Source organism: Oncorhynchus mykiss, chromosome 9 (assembly GCF_013265735.2).
Source record: "Oncorhynchus mykiss isolate Arlee chromosome 9, USDA_OmykA_1.1, whole genome shotgun sequence".
Lineage (NCBI taxonomy): Eukaryota > Metazoa > Chordata > Actinopteri > Salmoniformes > Salmonidae > Oncorhynchus > Oncorhynchus mykiss.
The window spans coordinates 16,981,835-17,004,865 of record NC_048573.1 but is presented as its reverse complement, the minus strand read 5'-3'; the positions used below and the strand labels follow the sequence as shown (position 1 = coordinate 17,004,865).

Genomic DNA, 23,031 nt, shown 5'->3' with positions numbered 1-23,031 from the left:
GTCTACAGTTTGCTGATGATCTGGTGCTTCTGTCCCCAACCAAGGAGGACCTGCAGCAGCACCTGGAACTTCTGCACAGATTATTTCAGACCTGGGCCCTGACAGTACATCTCAGTAAGACAAAACCAAAAAAGGTCCAGTTGCCAGGACCACAAATACAAATTCCATCTGGACACTGTTGCCCTAGAGCACACAAAATATTATGCATACCTCGGCCTAAACATCAGCGCCACAGGTAACTTCCACAAAGCTGTGAATGATCTGAGAGAGAAGGGCCTTCTAGGCCATCAAAAGGAACATAAAATTTGACATAACAATTAGGATCTGGCAAAAAATACTTGAATCAGTTATTTAAGGAACTCATTGCCCTTTACGGTTGTGAGGTCTGGGGTCCGCTCACCAACCAAGAATTCACAAAATGGGACAAACACCAAATTGAGACTGCATGCAGAATTCTGCAAAAACATCCTCTGTGTACAACGTAAAACAGCAAATAATGCATGCAGAGCAGAATTACGCCGAAACCCGCTAATTATTATTAAATTCTTCAACCACCTAAAAGGAAGCAATTCCCAAACCTTCCATAACAAAGCCACCTCCTACAGAGAAATACACCTGGAGAAGAGCCCCCTAAGATAGCTGGTCATGGGGCTCTGTTCATAAACACAAACAGACCCCACAGAGCCCCAGGACAGCAACACAATTAGACCCAACCAAATCGTGAAAAAACAAAAAGATAATTACACATTGGAAAGAACTTACCAAAAAACAGAACAAACTGGAATGCTATTTGGCCCTAAATAGAGAGTACACTGGCAGAATACCTGACCACTGTGACTGACCCAAAATTAAGCAAATCTTTGACTATGTACAGACTCAGTGAGCATAGCCTTGCTATTGAGAAAGGCTGCCGAAGGCAGACCTGGCTCTCAAGAGAAGACAGGCTATGTGCACACTGACCACAAAATGAGGTGAAAACTGAGCTGCACTTCCTGACCTCCTGCCAAATGACCATATCAGAGACAGATTTCCACAGACCCACAAGTCCAATTTTGATTAACTCCCATATCTATTGGGTGAAATACCACAGTGTGCCATCACAGCAGCAAGATGTGTGACCTGTTGCCACAAGAAAAGGGCAACCAGTGAAGAATAAAACACCACTGTAAATACAACCTATATTTCTGTTTATTTATTTTCCATTTTATACTTTAACTATCATTATAACACTGTATATATACATAATAGGACATTTGAAAAGTCTTTATTATTTTGGAACTTTTGCAAGGGTGATGTTTACTGTTAATTTTGTATTGTTTATTTAACTTTGGTTTATTATCTATTTCACTTGCTTTGGCAACGTAAACATATGTTTCCCATGCCAATAAAGCCCCTATTAAATTGAATTGAAATTTAATTGAGAGCTTAAGTTCCTCCTTCCAGATGTGACGCCGACATCAATGAGCTAAAGACACGGCTGTCGACGCTGCTGTAGTTCTTCTCTCCCTCTCTCTCTCTCTGTCTCTCTCTCTCTCTCTCTCTATCTCTCTCTCGCTCTCTCTCTCTCTCTCTCTCGCTCTCTCTCTCTCTCGCTGTCTCTCTCTCTCGCTGTCTCTCTCTCTCTCTCTTTCTCTATCTCTCTCTATATATATATATATATATATATCGCTCTCTCTCTCCCTCTCTCTCTCTTTCTCCCTCTCTCTCGCTCTCTCTCGCTCTCTCTCTCTCTCTCTCCCTCTCTCTATATCTCTCTCTCGCTCTCTCTCTATATATCTCTCTTTCTCTCCGCTGAGCGCGTTGACCAACCTCGTCCACGCGTCAGAGAGCGACGTCTTAATAGTCACACAGCGAGAAAGAAAGTAACTTGTGGAGACAAAGGAGAGAGGAACTGTGAAGCACTGAGATCGCAACGATTTCCCCCCACCCAACATCTGGATTTAAGTTTTTGGATAGACTTGTAGGATGCTTTTGTTTTTTTACATTTAGTTATGATTGTTGGTACCACAAAATATTTGTTGTGCAGAATTTGAAGTGTGGCAAGAAAGTATCCATGAGAACAGATTAGAGTACAATATTGTTTTAAAGGTAATCGCTAGGGATTATAATTGATAAAAACGTGGAAAGCCAATAGAAGCTGTCCGGTTGTGAAGCTCTTTATTGAGTATTTTTGGGGTAACTCGCACATACAGAGGAATGTTGCCCCGGCTCGAAAATGTGATCCAGCTCCTGACGCTGGCGTGCGGACTGTTCTTTGGAGTTGTTTCAACGGAAAACGAAGTAAAAGCAGAGGTAAGTAATTTTGTCGATATGCAGACACTTAGAAACACAATTAAAACAAACTATTTAACTAGTATAATAAGATACTTATAAAGATACTTTGGTTAAGGTTTATGGGAGAAGGGGTGGGAGTATATCAACTACAGTGTGTGTTATAGGCCTAGTGTCGTCTCTTGTTTCTGTACTAGTCCGTATAATTGACTCTATGTTCTTCTTTGTTTTTCATGATGGTTGACCTCTTCTCAATTGAGTATAGTAAGAAATAAAAAATGAAAAGGTGGCAGCGGTAGCCTCGGTGTTAGAGAAGCCGGCCAGCATCCAGAGGGTTGTTTGAATCCCAGTACTGAAGGGGGGATGTAGCGCGGATTGAGCTGGTAACCATGGGGTTGTTTGAATCCCAGTGCTGAAGGGGGGATGTAGCGCGGATTGAGCTGGTAACCATGGGGTTGTTTGAATCCCAGTACTGAAGGGGGGATGTAGCGCGGATTGAGCTGGTAACCATGGGGTTGTTTGAATCCCAGTGCTGAAGGGGGGATGTAGCGCGGATTGAGCTGGTAACCAGGGGGTTGTTTGAATCCCAGTGCTGAAAGGGGGATGTAGCGTGGATTGAGCTGGTAACCATGGGGTTGTTTGAATCCCAGTGCTGAAGGGGGGATGTAGCGCGGATTGAGCTGGTAACAATGGGGTTGTTTGAATCCCAGTGCTGAAGGGGGATGTAGCGCGGATTGAGCTGGTAACCAGGAGGTTGCTGGCATCAATATTAGGTGCCACCTACCGCTGATATTCCCGTGAGCAATGAAATTAACCCCCTGTGTGTGTGTGTCGGGAGACAAATTTCCATCTCACGTGGACTAATAAAGTATATCTTAGCAGTAGCATCAAAGGGTGAGAGGACATGTGTCCGGTTCAGTAGAAAAAGAGATGGAAACGCCATGACACATTTTGTGGTTTAAAAGAGGAGGGGTGGGGGAGTACGGAGTTGTGTAAACTTAAGTCAACTGCTTTATACTAAGGAACTGGGGCTTGTGTGTGTGTGTGTGTGTGGGTGGGTGGGGGGGTTAGGGTAATGGATTTCATCTGTACTGAGTGGTGGTAGAGACAGGAGACTGGAGAGGAAGCTGTTCTCTATTTTTGAAGGTACTGTCTGGAGCAACAGGCCCCATACCCTTTGTAACTGATGTGACACTACTAACATAAACACTACATTTTGTCCCTCTATATTGTGTCATAGTGTACCTTCAAAATGATTAGGTCCCTGTCACGACGTCTCTAGCCTGGGGTAATTCTAGATCTGTCCTCCTCGGGCATTCCAGAACTCTCTATCCATCCCAGAGTACTTTAGCATATAACCCAACCCATCAAGAATAACCATTGTTAGCCATGACTGCAATAGCCAATGTCCAAGTCAACGGTATCCAATGGTGCTCATGCATTGCTTCAGTCTTTCTCAATGCAGGCCTGGTCTACATGTAGAGCTCGTTCTTATTAAGATAGACAGGATGCTTGGAGGAACTCAGGTTCTGACTCAGTAACCACAAACAGCTGCAGTCTTAGTCAGCCAGACATGATGGATGTCCAAAATGGCACCCTATTCTAAAGAGCACTACTTTTAGGGAATCAGGTACCACTGAGTCAGTCAGACATGGTCAATCATTGCACTGTCAGTCAGAAATGCCTGAGAGACAATGTACCACATCTATGATCTATAGCATTGTAATAATAGTGTAACAACTGCACACACAGCACTGAGACAGTAATAAAGCGTACACAGTGTCACAATAAGACTGCAAATGTTGGTGCCGGGTCCATGACAGATCTAGGATCAGTTAACCCATCCCAAATCCTACCCATAATGTCTCCTGGAGGCCCATCAAATTTGCCCATGCTCCTATGGGAGTAGGCAGAAGATGCCCCTTACCACACGATCAGATTCCCCAAATCCCAAAGAATGCCATAAGGAATATATTGAAAGATCTGAACCTGGATCAGCAGTTAGGGGAAACTTCTACCTACTCCGCTCATATGCTCCCATAGCAGGCAAGATGAAAGATGGGATTATCACTAATTACCAGTTTCACTATTCCATCACCTGTATGGAACGGTAACCTATGATTAACTCAATGATGTCTGCTGTGTGGGAGAGATGAAGAACAGGAAATTAATGGATGACTTTCATAAAACCACAGAGAGTGACGAATAGGAATAGATAATAGATCAGGTTGAAAGCACAGGCGGGATGTGAATGTTATGAAGAGTGCGACTTATACTGACTGTGACATTCTAGGGGGGTCTCCATTTTTTTTCATGGGACTTCATGTGTTTTAATAATAGTGAAAACATGTCATTTAACGGTACAAATATGTGTTACCTTTTCGTTTAGCATGAACCCAACCAGTCATGATGTTGTCCTCTTATTTAGCCAATCAAATCACTTCAAAAAGTAGGACGACCTGCTCAGGTTCGTGCTCTGTGCGCTCGGGTCGTTTGACGAATAAAACACCAGAAAGTGTAATGCCATTCAGCGATTGCCATTGGGTCTGCACTCTTGCAGCCTAAATGAATTGATGTGTCCTGCTGACAAAGGGATCATTATGTAGAGAGAAAAGTTTGTACACCTGAACAGGGGCTGAGACACGTGACTGTCCCAGGATGACAAGTGCAGCCACACAGGGAATTTTCTTTTAATGACACAGAGGTGGGAGTGTTCGTTTAATTTGGAATAACTGGAGCAGTACAAATTGCATATTAAACAAATAGAAGAAAGGTTCAATTAGTTTGCCTTTGTTGCATTTATGGGGACTCATGTCTCATTCAGGGGTCTGAGACCCCCCTGGGGCCCCAGTAATTTCCACTCTGATTTTATGCCTACAAGATAACGATTAATGGTATAAAAACAAAGACAACTCAGTAGGAGTGACATTTACAGACATTCCTTTCATGGATTTTTAGTCTGGATTCACTGCCGCCTGATCCAACTTGATAGGCCATGGAGGCTAAAGCCTACAATTTAACTTGAAGCTGTGATGAGTGAGGAGACTGAATGAGCAAATATTCACAGTCATAGTGGAACAAAATATAGGCCCAATGGAACTAAATATAGGCCAAATGGAACAAAATATAGGCCCAACTTCACTTTGTGAATCATTTTGTCTTTATGCACATACTATAAACCCAATAGAGGTTTCCTTTATTTAGTTATATTTGTGTTTATTCACAAAAAAACATCCTGTCTCACTTTTATTCAATTGCTGGTTGGACTTTATTTTTGCCAAAGGAAGTGAAAAGGAATGCAAACGAGATTCACAACATATCTGTCGGAATCTGAAAGTCCTTGAAGTTCTCTTCAAACACGATAACAGCAGACATCTGGAGGCAAGGTGACTAGCGTGTCTTAGGATCACAGGGAGGGAGGAGGTCATGAGGGGACAAATCCCATATGGGTTGGGCCCCTGGAAATATAAATACTAGAACGGAAATATATTCACAGAGCTCAGAAATTAGACAGTGTGTGTACATTCAATATGTCTATCGCTGGTTCACCCATCACAGAACATTGACGTGAATGGGAATGTCTGTTCTAGTCATTCTATTTCTATGGTTGGGCTTGGGTTCTCCCGCTGGGTCCTGACGAATCTTTGTTGTTTTTGTACAGTTGCAGCACGCTGTTGGACACCTTTGGTGAAGTGCTGGTGCATGCTGCTCATACACGTGCTCGCTGTCACTTAAAAATGTTCAGGGAGGACAATATTCAGTTCATCTGATCTGCCACATGGGAAACAAACCAACTCAATGAATGTCTATGGAGTGATGGTGTGTTTATCCATTCCACTCAAGTACTATCGCTGCAGTTTCCATCCTAGAACCAAGGGCCAGATTAATGCAGGGGCTTAGCGGGGCTAAATCCCTGGGGCCATGAGGAACCAAACAAACAAAAATCTATAATAATCCTATTTTTAAAATGTTTATAATAATAATAATAATACTAAAGGAAATATATGTAGTATATATATATTTTTTTTTTTTTCTGCGACCGCCAACCACAGGAGAACTCAGGAGCCCGCTCTCAATGAGTGTAGACAGGCTGCTGCTGCCTGCTGCCGCTCTGCTAATTGTCAGATGGGGGAGGAAAGCACTTCGTCACATCTGCACATGTAAAAAAAGGGCTTTATAAATACATTGGATTTGATTTAAGGGGCCTGGGTAAATGGTTAAATAGGGGGGCCTGCTTTGATTGGGTAACAGATTAATAAAAAATAAACTGCATAATAAATAAATGTGGCTGGTCAATTGAGTCTGGGTCTGGGCCCCAGCCCATAGGGGGCCCAAGAGGCCAAATAAAATAGATAAATATATTACGTCACTTTTTTGTTATTATATTTTTTTTACCCAAACACTGGATCCCACTCTCAGTGTTCAAAATACAACTGAGAACATAATATAGCCACAGAGGATGAATAGTTTAAAATAACTGTGGATTCAGTTTTTATCACAAGCATATACAGGTATCTGCCAAAATAAAGGACACACTAACATAAAGCATCTTAAAAGGGTGTTGGTGGGCCACCACAAGCTGCCAGAACAGCTTCAATGCGCCTTGGCATAGATTCTACAAGTGGACCTAAACCATGCCAGGTAAATGTAAATTTGCAATTTGCAAATAAATTAATTAAAAATCCTAAAATGTGATTTTCTGGATTTTTTTTTTCTCATTTTGTCTGTCATAGTTGAAGTGTACCTATGATGAATATTACAGGCCTCTCTCATCTTTTTAAGTGGGAGAACTTGCACAATTGGTGGCTGACTAAATACTTTTTGCCCCACTGTATACTGTATCCCCCTTTACTCAACTGTTTCCTTTATTTTGGCAATTACCGGTTTGCCTACAGTCGGGAAGGCAGCAGTTTGGGCAGTATGCACACCAAATATACAGCTTGTTGCATTGTGGCCATAGAAATATAATCCATAGAAGGGTTTTGTAACCTCTTACCCTGGTAATTTGACTGTTAAACTCATGGGTACACTAGCAATGGATGCCAGTCCTGACTTTAATGGGAACTACCATCTATGGATTATATTTCTGTGGTTGGTTGTGGCTGTTGGCTTGCCTTTTGCAGATTTCAAAATATATGTGCGGGAAAAAATAATACTAATCTATCTGTAGAACCAATAGAAGAAGACAATGTCTCAACAACTCACAATTTGTAGCTAACAGCAGCACTGTTTTTCAAAGTATCTCATCTTGAGATAGGCTATTGCCAAGACGAGCGCATTGGCCATCGCCGTGAGTAGCCTATGGCCTCATCTTCATCATTAGGTGAGTCAGTGTGCCACTGAAAATTCTATTTAGTAGCCTACTGTAGCCTATGATATATATACTGTATATATATTTCCTCCTAATATTGTACAATATGTGAGTCGATTCATTGGCCTGGACTATTGTTTGTTTGAATTCAAGACCAGATTGATCTCAGTTTGTCAGTCAGACTACCCACTCATTTCGGTCATTTGTGTGGTATTAAAAAATATTAAGCTAATGTCTTCTTGTCATCTAAATGATGTCAAATAGCATGAAATGCGTTTTACTAAAAAAAATGTCCCCATGTGTGGAAATCCTAAAAACACCTCCGCCCTGCTAGAACTGCTCATTATCTGTATAACAGTAGACTTATTCGGATTTAGCCATCGTGGCCCAGTTGATTAATTACATGTATGAACCCAAGTTAGGACATTTGAGGCTCACAAATTGAACTCATGATATGTCCAATAATAGGTATAGAACATCTTTGTTGGGTTTGGTGTGATTGTGCAGACTGGAGCACGCCAGTACCCAGTGTTGGCTGTGCTTGCTCAGCATGCTTGAAGGTGTTAGAGTAGCCAAATGTATTATCAGGTCCTTTAACATAGCATGCAGGTGTTCTGCATTGTGTTAAGCCTACATACACAGCAACAGTACTTTAGTTAGCGTTAGCATGTATCGCCTGTGTCGGTGTAAGTGGGTGAGAGATGTGGGACACCACGCTAGGAGGTCAGGCAGTCTAATGTGTGTCTCAGACTCCAAACTCGCTTATGACCAAACTCTGGTCTCTGTTTTCTTTTTCTTCCGTTGGCATCATCCGAGGGGAACAACTGACTCAGTCTCTACTCTGTCTCCCTCAATTTTAGATTCAGCTTTAATGCTTCTGTCCCCTGTCCGTGTCTTTTCTCCCCTCTTCTTTGTCATTCCAATCCCTTTCAACATTTCCTTGGACATTTCTGCCTTTCCTTTTCAGTCACTCTTCCACTCTCAGCCTGAGGGATTAAAGATGAGGGACAGGAAAACTATACCACTACTTTCTCAGCCTGACGAAAACCAGATCCACTGTAGAAGACGTGTGGACTGAGAGGGCTGAAGACTGCTTCTGTTTTATCAGATTGCTTGAAACCCAAATATCTGCACTATATCCAATACCTTCACACTTGGCAGAGTTGCTAGATGTATTATGGTAGAGGTTGGTATGGAGCTAAAATAAACAAATGAATACAGGGGTTTTCAAACTGGGATACTGCAGGGGGTCTGTGATCAGTTTTTTATGTGAGAAATATGTATTTAGATGAAAATCGCTGGCTACAACAGAATACTGTTGTGGATACAATGTTTATGTCTCTGTGTCCTGTCACGCCCTGACCTTAGAGACCCTTATTTATTCTCTATGTTTGGTTAGTTCAGGGTGTGACTCGGATGGGAAAATCTAAGTTTTCTATTTCTTTGTTGTTTTTGCCGAGTGTGGTTCCCAATCAGAGGCAGCTGTCTATCGTTGTCTCTGATTGGGGATCATATATAAGTTGTCATTTTCCGTTTGGGTTTTGTGGGGTGTCGTTTTCTGTTTAGGTTGTTTCCCTGACAGAACTGTGCATTTTCGTTTTCTCCGTTTGTCATTTTGTTTGAGTGTTTTTTGTGAACATTAAATATGAACCATTTCCACGCTGCGCTCTGGTCTCATTCCGACGACGATCGTTACATGTCCAGTATGAAGGAAGTTAGAGGTAGTATCATGAGCCAATGCTAACTACCTCACTAGTCTAGATGAACAGTTAGAACGCTGCCTGTTCCTGTTCATCCAACTCTGGGGAAGTCGATAAATGGCATAATTGACAAAATCTCAAACTATTGTTTTAATATAGAGGAAATTACAGTCATTGGAGCGAATTACAGTTTTTTTTTCTGGATAGAAAATTCTTAGAGGGGCCATCTGATAATGTTTGGGATGGAAAAACAGTTTCGGTGTACATTTAAAATGACCAAATCCAGATAGGAAGCTTGCAGAATCGATATTGAACTATATACATTTTTAAATAACAAGTATTTTCCCAGTCATTCAGGCCAGATGCCCATTGATTTAGTTATAATGTTTGAGCAGAGGAACACAGCATTAACCATGGCAAAATGCATGGAATTGCAGGGAATTGGCTTTAAATCTGCAAAATATTCTCTCAGCTCGATTGAAAAATGTGTAAAATTGCAGAAAATTAGCTTTACAAGAGCAAAATGTTTTCTCCTTCATCAAGATACAATACCTTTCTTTACCTTTCTATCTTATAGGCTATACTTCTATATATTACAGTTGATACTAATATATGTAGTTTATCCTCTTCCAAAGAACTGGGGAGGTGAAAAAATATGACTAAAATATGACTTTTACTTGCCATCATCATTCTCCTGATGATAAGACAAGATATTCCTTTTTTTGCAAACATTTGATGGGGGTCTCTGGGGGCGCCAGTTTGCCTGAGCGGAGATCCCAGGGCAAGAAAAGTTTGAGAACCTCTGCATTAGTACACAACTAAGTGAATACCATGCATGTTTCTAAACCCAACTGTGTGTAAACCCGACTGAATCATCTCTCCTTCAACACAAACGTTCAATTGAATGGGTTGTTGCAGTCACAGCATTATCGATCTGTTATTATTTCTATGACTATTATCAAACAGTGATGCCTAGGTACTAGTATGTTATCAGGCCACTTTATCCTCAGGGTGTCTTAGCAGTCTCATGACTGTCTGACCAATAGTTGCACCTGATCTCACCGTCATTTCATGCGATGTTATAGGACATTATGAATCATTATCTGCTGTTCCTGGAACTTCCTGCTGGTTTAAGTTCATGGCCGGCTTTGTTACTAATATTGGACCAAGTCTATCTGCCATGTACAGTGCCTTCGCAAAGTATTCAGAACCCTTCACTTTTTCCACATTTTGTTGCGTTACAGCTCAGGTGCATCCTGCTTCCATTGATCATCCTTCAGATGTTTCTACAACTTGATTGGAGTCCACCTGTTGTAAATTCAATTGATTGGACATGATTTTGAAAGGCACACACTTGTCTATAAAAGGTCCCACAGTTGACAGTGCATGTCAGAGACAAAAACCAAGCCATGAGGTTGAAGGAATTGTCCGTAGACCTCCGAGACAGGATTGTGTTGAGGCACAGATCTGGGGAAGGTTACCAAACAAATGTGGCATTATTGAAGGTCCCCAAGAACACAGTGGCCTCCATCATTCTTAAATGGAAGACGTTTTGAACCTCCAAGACTCTTTCTAGATTTGGCCGACCGGCCAAACTGAGCAGTCAGGGAAGAAGGGCCTTGGTCAGGGAGGTGACCAAGAGCCCGATGGTCACTCTGACAGAGCTCTAGAGTTCCTCTGTGGAGATGGGAGAACCCTCCAGATGGACAACCATCTCTGCAGCACTCCACCAATCAAGCCTTATGTTATAGTGGCCAGACAGAAGACACTCCTCAGTTAAAAGCACATCTGGTGAAACGTCTGATGAAACCAAGATTGAACTCTTTGGCCTGAATGCCAAGTGTCACGTCTGGAGGAAACCTGGCACCATCCCTATGGTGAAGAATGGTGGTGACAGCATCATGCTGTGGGGATGTTTTTCAGTGGCAGGGACTGGGAGACGGGAAAGATGGGAAAGATGAACGGAGCAAAGTGCAGAGAGATCATTAATGAAAACCTGCTCCAGAGTGCTCAGGACCTCAGACTGGGGGCGAAAGTTTACCGTCCAACAGGACAATGACCCTAAGCACACAGCCAAAACAACACAGGAGTGGCTTCGGGACAAGTCTCTGAGTGTCCTTGAGTGGCCCAGCCAGAGCCCGGACCTGAACCCGATCGAATATCTCTGGAGAGACCTGAAAATAGCTGTGCAGCAACTCTTCCCATCCAACCTGACAGAGCTTGAGAGGATCTGCAGAGAAGAATGGGAAAAACTCCCCAAATACAGTTGTGCCAAGCTTGTAGGGTCACACCCAAAAAGACTCAAGGCTGCTAACGTAAAAGTGCTTCAACAAAGTACTGAGTAAAAGGTCTGAATACTTATGTAAATGTCATATGTCTGTTTTTTATTTGATTATACATTTGCAAAAATGTCTAAAAACCTGCTTTTGCTTTGTCGTTATGGGGTATTGTGTGTAGATTGATGAGGGAAAAAACGAGTTAATCAATTTTAGAATAAGGCTGTAATGTAACAAAATGTGGGAAAAGTCAAGGGGTCTGAATACTTTTCAAATGCACTTTCTGTCATCATTCTACTCCTGGTTCTATTTATCTGATATACACACGTCACACAGCCTGTCTCTGTTGAAATGCATTTCCTTAGAATACATTCATCACTGCAAAAATGCCTAACTTATATGGGCTTGCGTCTGTTTACAAAAAACGCATTCACATGGACCCTAGACTATGACCACACACACCTGGGTTTGTATTTACCCCCAAGGCCAACAATAAGCGACGTTGAATTCCTAATAAATAGATCCGTTGACTGTGAGCGCTTGCTGGGAGTTCCACAGAAGAGGTGCGTGGGGGGAGAGAGAGAGATATAGACTGAGAGAGAGGGAGTGAAGGAGAGAGAGAGATATAGACTGAGAGAGAGGGAGAGAAGGAGAGAGAGTAGTCTTCTCAGTGTGAGGGAAACCTTTCATCCTGATGGAGCTGAGTGTGTTTTCACAGAGCCAGGCGCGTCACCACAGTGGAGCCACAGCACACACTAGGAGCAGTCAGATAGAGACAAGGAGTGAGAGATGGAGAGAGAGAGAGAGAGAGAGAGAGAGGGAGAGAGTGCAAAGAGGGGGGAAGGAGTTTGTGGGAGAGGGCGGAAAGAAATACAGACGTGGAGAGAGGTTGGGGTTTGGGTGGTGAAGAAATGTGAGGCAGGTTAAGAAAGATGGAGGAAAACCAGAAGGGTTATGATAATGTGCGTACACACCATATCGCAAATTGCTGAAAGAAGGGGCAGGCATTGACATGATTAGAGTGGGAGAGTTTCCCTTACTGTGCAGCCCACAACTGAACCTGGTTCTTTGTCTCTCTGTCTGCCTTCTGCTGTGGTTGTGTGTGGTCATATCTCTGGCCAGGTACAAGCCAGACATTTCCTCACCGTTTCTCACTTACACTCCTCTCTTTTACTCCCTCATTTCAATTGCTATTGATATTAAAAAAGACCTCTCCACTAAAACGACATGAGATAGAGACATTGTCAGAAAGAGGAAGAATGACTATATTCACCAAACTAACTATAAAATGACGTAGACAGTCAGGCAGGGTTGGGGGTTTTCTGGGTTGACAGAAGAATTTTCTGTAATTGCACCGAAAGAAAGTGTGGTAAAGACTGTGACACTCACTGTCTGTGCAGCATACACATACACACAGACACACACAGACACGCACACACAGACACACACACACAGACACGCACACACACACACACACCCACACACAGACACACACACACACAGACACGCACACACAGACACGCACACACACACCACAGGAGGTTGGTGGCACCATAATTGGGGAGGACGTGCTTGTGGTAATGGTGGTAGCGGAATTGGTGGAATGGTATCAAATACATCAAACACATGGTTTCCACATGGTTTCTACATGGTTTCCGCATGGTTTCCACCTGGTTTCCACATGGTTTCCACCTGGTTTCCACATGGTTTCCACATGGTTTCCACCTGGTTTCCACATGGTTTCCACCTGGTTTCCACATGGTTTCCACATGGTTTCCACCTGGTTTCCGCATGGTTTCCACCTGGTTTCCACATGGTTTCCACATGGTTTCCACATGGTTTCTACATGGTTTCCACATGGTTTCCACCTGGTTTCCACATGGTTTCCACATGGTTTCCGCATGGTTTCCACCTGGTTTCCACATGGTTTCCACATGGTTTCCACATGGTTTGCACATGGTTTCCACCTGGTTTCCACATGGTTTCCACATGGTTTCCTCATGGTTTCCGCATGGTTTCCACGTGGTTTCCTCATGGTTCCCACATGGTTTCCACCTGGTTTCCACATGGTTTCCTCATGGTTTCCACATGGTTTCCTCATGGTTTCCACCTGGTTTCCACATGGTTTCCACCTGGTTTCCTCATGGTTTCCACCTGGTTTCCACATGATTTCCACATGGTTTCTACATGGTTTCCACCTGGTTTCCACATGGTTTCCACCTGGTTTCCACATGGTTTCCACATGGTTTCCTCATGGTTTCCACCTGGTTTCCACATGGTTTCCTCATGGTTTCCACCTGGTTTCCACATGGTTTCCACCTGGTTTCCACCTGGTTTCCACATGGTTTCCACCTGGTTTCCTCATGGTTTCCACCTGGTTTCCACATGGTTTCCACATGATTTCCACATGGTTTCCACATGGTTTCCACTTGGTTTCCACATGGTTTCCTCATGGTTTCCTCATGGTTTCCACCTGGTTTCCACATGATTTCCTCATGGTTTCCACATGGTTTCCACATGGTTTCCACCTGGTTTCCACATGGTTTCCACCTGGTTTCCACATGGTTTCCTCATGATTCCTCTGTACTCATATTGTCTCTCACCCCACCCACTTGCCTCGTATTTACTCATCTCGTCTCCGATTCACCCACCCACACACACACACATCCTTGTCTATGTTTTATAACATCACATAGGACTCATCTCCATCAGGTTTATGTTTGAGGATCAGTCTCTCGCTCTGTCTCCTCTCTTTTTTCTCTCGCTCTCTCTCTGTCTCCTCTCTCTGTGCCTCCTCTCTCTCTTTGTCTCCCCTCTCTCTCTGTCTCCTCTCTCTCTCGCTATCTCTCTCTCTCTGTCTCCTCTCTCTCTCTCTTTCTCTCTCTCTCTGTCTCCTCTCAAGTCCATTCAATTTAGTGCTTTGTTGTCATGGGAAACATATGTTAACATTGCCAAAGCAATTGAAATATAATACATCTCTTTCTCTCTCACTCTCTCTGTCTTTCTCTCCTCTCTCTCCTCTCTGTCTCCTCTCTCTCTCTGTCTCTTTCTCCTCTCTGTCTCCCCCCTCTCTCTCTCTCTCTCTCTCTCTCTCCTCTCTGTCTCCCCTCTCTCTCTCTCTCTGTCTCTCTCTCCTCTCTGTCTCCCCTCTCTCTCTCTGTCTCTCTCTCCTCTCTGTCTCCTCTCTCTCTTCTCTTTCTCTCATAGAGAGACTGTTGCGCTGAGCACTGATCAAAGGCAGCTCTGCATGACCACTCTTGTGTTTGAGAGCGAGACAGAGGTGACACTTTAGAACTTACACATTATTCCGGTGAATTGTTTCTGAAACACCATAGTCTGTTTTTCATTCTGGTTAAATATGATCTCACCTGGTGAAAGGCAGTTCTCCTACCACTCAGATGAAGCATAGATATTATTTCTTAGATGCTACTCCTTTCTTCCTCTGCATGTCAGGTCTGGCAGTGAACCCCCCAGGTTCTGACTGAGAGGATTGAAGAAGTTCTAGTCATCCCACGTCTGAAATGACATCCCTGTTTATTATGGTTCTCCTGTGTTTTATTTGGCTCTATTCTCCTCTCTCATCTCTCCTTACATCCCCACAACAAAGTCTCAGTTCCCTTTCATTCTGTCCAGCATATCAAGCAGGGGAGACTGTGAGGATGGGATTGTTTTTATGGTATAAATAGAATATTAGTAACTCTTGCAAAAAGAAGAGGTTGGCTGGCTGGTTGGTTGTGTGTGTGTGTGTGTGTGTGTGTGTGTGTTCAGTCTGACCAGTCTCTTTCTGTTTGCTGTTGTAAGGAAGGCAGTGTGTGTTCCTGGTCAGCTTGGCATTGCTTTATGCAAACACTGGATACTGAGCTCCCAACCACCCACACACATACGTATACAGTCTTTCTCTCCCTCTCTCTTTCCCTGTCAATCTCTCTGGCACACACACACATTCAGACTAGCACTGTGAGTAGGCCAACAGGCACACCCACACACACACACATTTCGGCACACAATAATCCAAACATAGACATCTTTACAACAACATCCTGCCTCGTTCAGTATGACTGTATGGCTAATCATTGACTATCACCATGAATGGGTTGGTTTCTGTGTTGTTTCTGGCTGATGGATGTGGTGGGAAACTTCGCAGAGAGGGGAGGGAGAGGGAGAGGGGTAGGGAGAGGGGGAGAGGGGGAGGGTGAGGGCGAGAGAGGGAGAGTATGTGTGTGTGTGTTTAGGTAATACTGTCAAAGACATGCCATGTAACCACATACGAGTGTCGTTTTCAATCTTTGTCTGCAAATACATTGTATTCACCAGTGTCTAACCCTCCTTGTGCCCCTCTCTCTACCCCCCAGGTGTGGCTGCAACAGTATGGCTACCTGCCCCCGGGTGATGTCCGAGCCCAGGCTATCCGTTCTCCCAAGTCCATCACCACAGCCATCACAGCCATGCAGAGGTTCTACGGCCTCGCCGTCACCGGCTCCATCGACATCAACACCCTACAGTGAGTACCAATGACACTAAATGGAGAGCTAAGCAGAGCAATGACTCCTGCTGACCTGAGATACATAACCACTGTGTGAATTGCACTGCTAATACAATTGCATTTTTAAAAATATTTTTATTTATTTTTACCTTTATTCAAGTCAGTTAAGAACAAATTCTTATTTACGATGACGGCCTACCCCGGGCAAACCTGGACGACGCTGGGCCAATTGTGCGCCGCCCTATGGGAGCAACCTCACTCATAAAGCCCCATAGCATTTGATGTTTTTAGGGCACAAAAGAATCAAAGAGTCTCAGGACAACTCAGAAATGAAATAGTTCATGGCACAGTGAGTGTGATTGACAGGTGTGTCTTGCTGTTGCCAGAGCGATGAAGCGGCCGCGTTGTGGTGTCCCGGACAAGTTTGGCTCTGAGCTGAAGAGCAACCTGAGGAGGAAGAGATACGCCGTACAGGGGCTGAAGTGGGACAAACAAGAGGTCACATTCAGGTGAGACTACAACACTGCTTTAGTACGACAACACAAAGTCCCAGATCTGTATGTGCGCGGGCCTCCTCCATTGTGCAAGCCAAACATTTGGCACGACAATGAGTGACAGGGAGTTGGAAGGATGGCACAAACAGACTGGCACTTAGGCAACGGTTGTAATGTCTGTGTAAGTCTTGTGAAAATGTTTGTTTAATTTGAATCAGACTAAATGCAAATGAACCAGGATCTGATTCTAAAGGAATACTGATTCAAATCAAAACAGATTCATATTGAGTATCAAGGAAGAATTGCAAAAAGTTCCACAAAAGAATGCAGAGGAAGAGCCAGTACATCTCTTTTATCTTTAAAATGTACTAACATCTGCTATTTCCTCCCTGTCCCTCTCCTAGCATACAGAACTACACCCCTAAGATTGGGGAGTACGCTACATACGAGGCCATCCGCCGGGCTTTTAAGGTGTGGGAGGCCGCCATCCCGCTCCGCTTCCGAGAGATCCCTTACAGCCACATCCGGGACAAGGTCGACAAGTACGCTGACATCATGCTCTCCTTCTCCGAGGGTTTCCACGGCGACAGCACGCCGTTCGACGGCGAGGGCGGCTTCCTGGCTCACGCGTACTTCCCCGGGAACGGGATAGGGGGCGACACGCACTTCGACAACGCCGAACCCTGGACGACTGGCTACGTCGACCAAGGAGGTAAGAGACAGAGGAATGGAGGAGGAGGGGAAGAAGGAAGGGAGATGGCCAGAAAGAGGGTTTTCACTGGGTTGCCGTAATACAATCATTCTCAATTATACTGTACTGGTAGGGCGTCTGCACTTTGTTAGGTGAACGTGCTACTTTTAGTTTCTATTCAAACAGTCTCTTCCCATCTGCTCGTTCCTCCTCTCTCAATTCAAGGGGCTTTATTGGCATGGGAAACATATGTTGTGAAATAGATAATAAACAAACGTGAAACAAACAGTAAAGAAATAACAAAAATGAACAGTAAACATTACACACAAAAGTTCCAAAAGAATTAAGACATTTCAATTGTCATATTATGTCTGTATACTGGAAAATAAATCAACATAAATATGGGTTGTATTTACAATGGTGTTTGTTCTTCACTGGTTCACTGTTCTTCAACAGATCACAAACATTGCTGCTGTGATGTCACACTGGTATTTCACCCAATAGATATGGGAGTTTATCAAAAGTGAATTTGTTTTCGAATTCTTTGTGGGCCTGTGTAATCTGAGGGAAATATGTGTGTCTCTCAAATTCAAATAGCTTTATTGGCATGACAAACATTGTCTAAATATTGCCAAAGCATCGATGTTACAACTTTATTGAGTTAAATACATAGTAGTAATAGTAATAATAAAAGTATCTTTCCCTCTCTCTCTGTCCCTCTCTCTCCAGGTAATGATGTGTTCCTGGTTGCGGTCCATGAGTTGGGTCACGCCCTGGGTCTAGAACACTCCAACGACCCGTCTGCCATCATGGCTCCATTCTACCAGTGGATGGACACAGAGAACTTCCAGCTGCCTGATGACGATCGCCATGGCATCCAGGCAATCTATGGTGAACACCCAGTTCCGTTGGAATGCTGTAGCTGTGTTCCTGGATTGTTACGGCAACATTCAACACAAACTGTCTCTTCTTTGTAATGGTTCAGGAATGCTAGAAAGTTCTAATCTAGTTCAACATTACACGGCCTGAAGGACGTTTCAAATCACATTCAGTTCAGAAGGCATTCTGTTCACTTTGGGAATTCACTCAGTCCCCTCAGTTCTACCTCTGCTTATAGGCGTTCCTTATGTTGTCCTGACTGTGTTCCACCACAGGGTCGTCCGGAGCGCCACCCCCTCCCCCCCGCCCCACCAGACCCTCCAAGCCAGACCAGCCTGGACTCGGACCAGACGTCTGCGAGGGACACTTCGACTCCATCGCCATCCTCAGGGGGGAGATGTTTGTCTTTAAGGTACATCTTAAACACAGTGGCAAACTTAGACATGAGGATACACACGGACATGAATACAATAGACCACAGGACACAGAAACACACACCGATACACATTGCATTGATGTTGACATAAATAGACTTAGTTACACACAGTGAGGACTGAATGACACAAAATGACCAGAACCTAGGTGTGTATATGTACTATACAACGCAAACAGGATCAGTGGTTGTGGTGGGTGTGTACAGCTATGAAGTGTGCTAACGCTGTGTCTCTGTCTCTCTGCCGCAGGATAAATGGCTGTGGCGTGTGCGGAACAACAAGGTTCTCCAGGGTTACCCCATGCCCATCGGTCACTTCTGGAAGGGACTGCCACCAAACATCAACGCCGCCTACGAGAGGAACGATGGCAAATTTGTGTTCTTCAAGGGTAGGTCTAGTTTTTAATTATTTAAGAGGACTTTTCATTAATAACAGTTCTGTCTAGTAGTTATTCATTGTTGTTGTTTTTACAGTATGTAGATGACTTCAGATGTATGTAGTCATGGTTTTTATTCCCTCCCTCTAGGTGACAAGTACTGGGTGTTCACAGAGTCCAGTATGGAGCAGGGTTACCCTAAGACTCTGAAGGAGCTGGGCACAGGGCTGCCCAAAGACAAGCTGGACGCTGCCCTCTTCTACACCCCCACCGGACAGACATACTACTTCAGAGGGACCAAGTGAGTCTGTCTTTATGTCTGTCTGTCGGTGGGTGAGTGTCTTTATGTCTGTCTGTCGGTGGGTGAGTGTCTTTATGTCTGTCTGTCGGTGGGTGAGTGTCTTTATGTCTGTCTGTCGGTGGGTGAGTGTCTTTATGTCTGTCTGTCGGTGGGTGAGTGTCTTTATGTCTGTCTGGCGGTGGGTGAGTGTCTTTATGTCTGTCTGTCGGTGGGTGAGTGTCTTTATGTCTGTCTGTCGGTGGGTGAGTGTCTTTATGTCTGTCTGTCGGTGGGTGAGTGTCTTTATGTCTGTCTGTCGGTGGGTGAGTCTGTCTTTATGTCTGTCTGTCGGTGGGTGAGTCTGTCTGTCGGTGGGTGAGTCTGTCTGTCGGTCTGTCTGTCGGTGGGTGAATCTGTCTTTATGCCTGTCTTTATGTCTGTCTCTTGATTTGTCTCTCTCCCTCTCTTTCTTCATCCACTATCCTCCACTCTCTTACATCTATCTACCCATACCTATCCTCTCTCTTTCCCTCATTCTTTCTCCCTTCCCTCTCTATTACTGACTTCCCCTCTCTCTCTGTCTGTCAGGTATTACCGTTTCAATGAGCAGTCCCAGACTGTGGACAGAGACTACCCCAAACCCATCAACACATGGCAGGGTGTCCCCGACAACATCAAGGCTGCCATCATGAGCGAAGAAGGATGTAAGTGTGTGTGGGGGACAGAGAGTTGCATGCCTGCATGTTTGAACGCTATCTTGTGTCAGTGTCAAATAGCATTTCTATGAACGAGTGACAACATTAGCATAACACCTCAACATATATAGAATATAGTAGAATATCTGAAGCTCATAGTAAAGTCAGTGTTTGTATGAACTTCCTTTTCCCCCCAGCCTACACCTACTTCTATAAAGCCAACAAGTACTGGAAGTTCAACAACCAACACATGAGGGTGGAGTCGGGCTACCCCAAGTCGGTGCTCAGCGAATGGATGGGCTGTGCAGGGGAGGAGCCAAAGAAGCGGGACGGCAAGGAGGAAGTCATCATCATCGAGGTGGAGGAGGGAGAAGGCGGGGCCACGGCGGCGGCCGTGGTGATCCCCCTCCTCCTATTGGTCTGCGTGGTCCTCACTCTGGGAGCCCTGCTGTTCTTCAGGAAGTACGGGACGCCACGACGTCTCCTCTACTGCCAGAGATCTCTACTGACTAAGGTTTAGAGACGCACTGAATGAACCAATGACGCAGAGGGACTGAGAGAGATAAAGTGTCTGAACGAATTGAAAGAAAGAGGGGAGAGGGAGGGACAGGGTGAGGAAACAGAGGAGGAAAGGGGGGTGAAAGAAGTTGGATTGTGTGGTAAGCGAGAAGAGGTAATGTCATGAGGGGTTGGTTGGTTGGACGTTGGGGTTTGGTCCATTAGTTGGGTTGTATATACCACAGACAGAGGATGAGAGAGAGAGAGAATCTGAATTAGGAAAGATGTGTATTTGTATGTTACCTATTTACATGTACAGCTCTGCGGGTTTGAGATCTGGACCAGGCCCCAACACACAAAGAGATGATGATGATTGTGACCAACATCCTGTGTAGTTGACACCCCATCTGCAATACATCTACTATCATGTCCCTCCCTCCATTCTATCCCTTCTCCCCTTTGTTTTCCTCCTCTCCTAAATCCTCCCCCCCATCTGCTTGACGACTCCAGCTGAACCGCTGTCTGAATTAAATGTTTCACCCTGCAGTATATAATATACTTTCTTGTTTCATTTTTGATTTCGCTCTCAAATCAGGCATGATCACAAACAATCATCTCTCTCCTCCTTGTTTCCCCCCTGTGCTCCAGCTACAGTGGCACATAGCCACCACAGGATATTGTTGGCACCTTAATTGGGGAGGACTGGCTTGTGGTAATGGCTGGAGCGGAATAGGCGGAATGGTATCAAACACATGGTTTATATGCGCATGATGCCATTCCATTCACTCCGTTCTAGACAATATTATGAGCCGTCCTCCCCTCCACTGATAACCACATCAGGTCTTGTAGCTGTTGCAAAGGGCATGTAATAGGGTGCTCTCCCTACCCAGGGCTGAAATGAGACAGGCTCAGAAATGAAGGCCATGTCAGGAAGAGAGGGTCCAAGATGGCTGCCGTTTATACACATTGACAATGACATTTGACCTCTGTAGTAGTCCACAAAAAAAAATGCTTTTCCTCCCAGTTGCTGTACATGTTTCTCTGTACACCTCTGTTTAAACCATATCTCAAATTGCTCAAGCACTCAGTACAGAGCCTGGTCTCAGTAAGCAGTCAAAGTTGGATGGAATTAAAGTAGCCATTTTTACTCAATAAAGCCAGTTTCAATGTTACTACAAAGGAAAGTGGTGTAGTTAGATCACATAGTACCCACTCCAAATGCTGATGTCTTATCGGGGTCTTTTTTTGTTTTGGTACCATCATTGTAAGAAATGTTGTTGTTATTATTATGACTATAGTTATTATTATTGTTGTTCTCCGGGCGTAGTCCTTTGGTAAATTGTGTTTGTTGTTTTTATACATTGTCATTTTGAGTCCTGCTGGACAGAGGCTATAACGTGACAAGGGTTGAATCTAAATGGATCCCATTTTTCCATTGAAGTGGTGGACTTGGACAGTACAGAGGGGGTATTTTAAGATTTTGGAAAATGTTTCCATTTTTTTTTCAAAACACTTATTTTCCCATTGATTGGTTGGCATGTAAAGACAATCAAACAAAACTATTTATAAGTCATTCTGATGGTGCTTCATGTTTGTTTTTTTTTGTATTACACAAATCAAATAACAATAACAACAATGATAATGGTAATGATATTTATAATGATAATGATATTTATAATGATAATGATATCAATAAAAAGGGAATACATTTTGTTTTGGCCAATTTTTCAACTTTTTGAATTTCATGCATTAAATTGAAATAAAACAATATTTTCTAAAAGGTGATTTTCTCCTGGCCCAACACACACACACACACACACACACACACACAGACACACACTCTCTCACTCACTCACTCTGGAGAAGAGAATGGCCTTCAGACTGCTGTCTCATACACAAATAACAGCCTGGCCTCAACACTATTCAAACAGGGCTATAGGGGCTGGATTCAATCCGTATGGTGAAATGATCGCGGAAGATACACATTAAAATGTAGATCATTTCCCGATTGAACAGACAGACATACGCAGCATTTACCGTGAATGCAGTCTCCGCGACAGCGGGAACGTTGCCTTTAATTGTCAATCACGCTACGGATTGAATAGAGCCCTAAGGAATGCTTAGCGAGCTCAGAATGAAGAGCTGGTTCTCTGTTGTTCCATCTTGTTGTTAACAAGCTATTGTTTACAGCTTACCAGGGGGCATGGATAAAGAAGAGAGGAGAGGAGAACCTAGTTGAACCTGGGAGGGTGTTTTGGACATGGCTGGAGTCATGAGCCCCGGGAATGGAGAAGTGGAAAAAGTGATGGAATGATCACGTTTTTCTTAGTGCAGTGTTCCAACTGAGTTCTATTAACGCCATCTGGAATTCTTAAAACATCTGAGCCTCCAGCCCCAACCCAGCAGGAGGGAGGGAGGGAGGGAGGGAGAGTATACGTTCATTTAAGAGTGAGGTGTCCAGTAAAGCTGAAATGATACGAAACATTTTCTAAAACGTATACTAAGAAACAGTCTAAACTTGTTACCACCCTCCCCCTCTCCCTTCCACTCTCTCTCACACCCCTATCCCTCCCTCTCTCACCCCTAGCATTTCCTCCTCCGCTCTCTCTCTCTCTCTCAGCCATATTTCCTCACCCACTGCAA

The 23,031-nt window shown here is 44.0% G+C and overlaps 1 protein-coding gene across 1 annotated transcript; it reads left to right on the top strand.

Moving 5' to 3' along the window:
• The first annotated feature begins 1,772 nt into the window (after positions 1–1,772).
• LOC110531636 (matrix metallopeptidase 14a (membrane-inserted)) lies at positions 1,773–22,156 on the top strand. Its single transcript, XM_021614947.2, has 10 exons — positions 1,773–2,292; positions 15,911–16,059; positions 16,428–16,550; positions 16,940–17,247; positions 17,956–18,117; positions 18,381–18,517; positions 18,789–18,927; positions 19,066–19,216; positions 19,784–19,899; positions 20,088–22,156. Exons 1-10 carry the CDS (start codon positions 2,197–2,199, stop codon positions 20,408–20,410), a joined length of 1,704 nt encoding a protein of 567 aa, XP_021470622.2. The 5' UTR covers positions 1,773–2,196; the 3' UTR covers positions 20,411–22,156.
• The last annotated feature ends 875 nt before the right edge of the window (positions 22,157–23,031 follow it).

Excerpts from the sequence above, each read along its gene's own strand:
- LOC110531636 (XM_021614947.2), top strand. The coding sequence starts at position 2,197 with ATGTTGCCCCGGCTCGAAAATGTGATCCAGCTCCTGACGCTGGCGTGC. Across the intron at positions 18,928-19,065 it reads CAAATTTGTGTTCTTCAAGG|GTGACAAGTACTGGGTGTTC; the intron begins GTAGGTCTAGTT and ends CCCTCCCTCTAG. Across the intron at positions 19,900-20,087 it reads CATCATGAGCGAAGAAGGAT|CCTACACCTACTTCTATAAA; the intron begins GTAAGTGTGTGT and ends TTTTCCCCCCAG.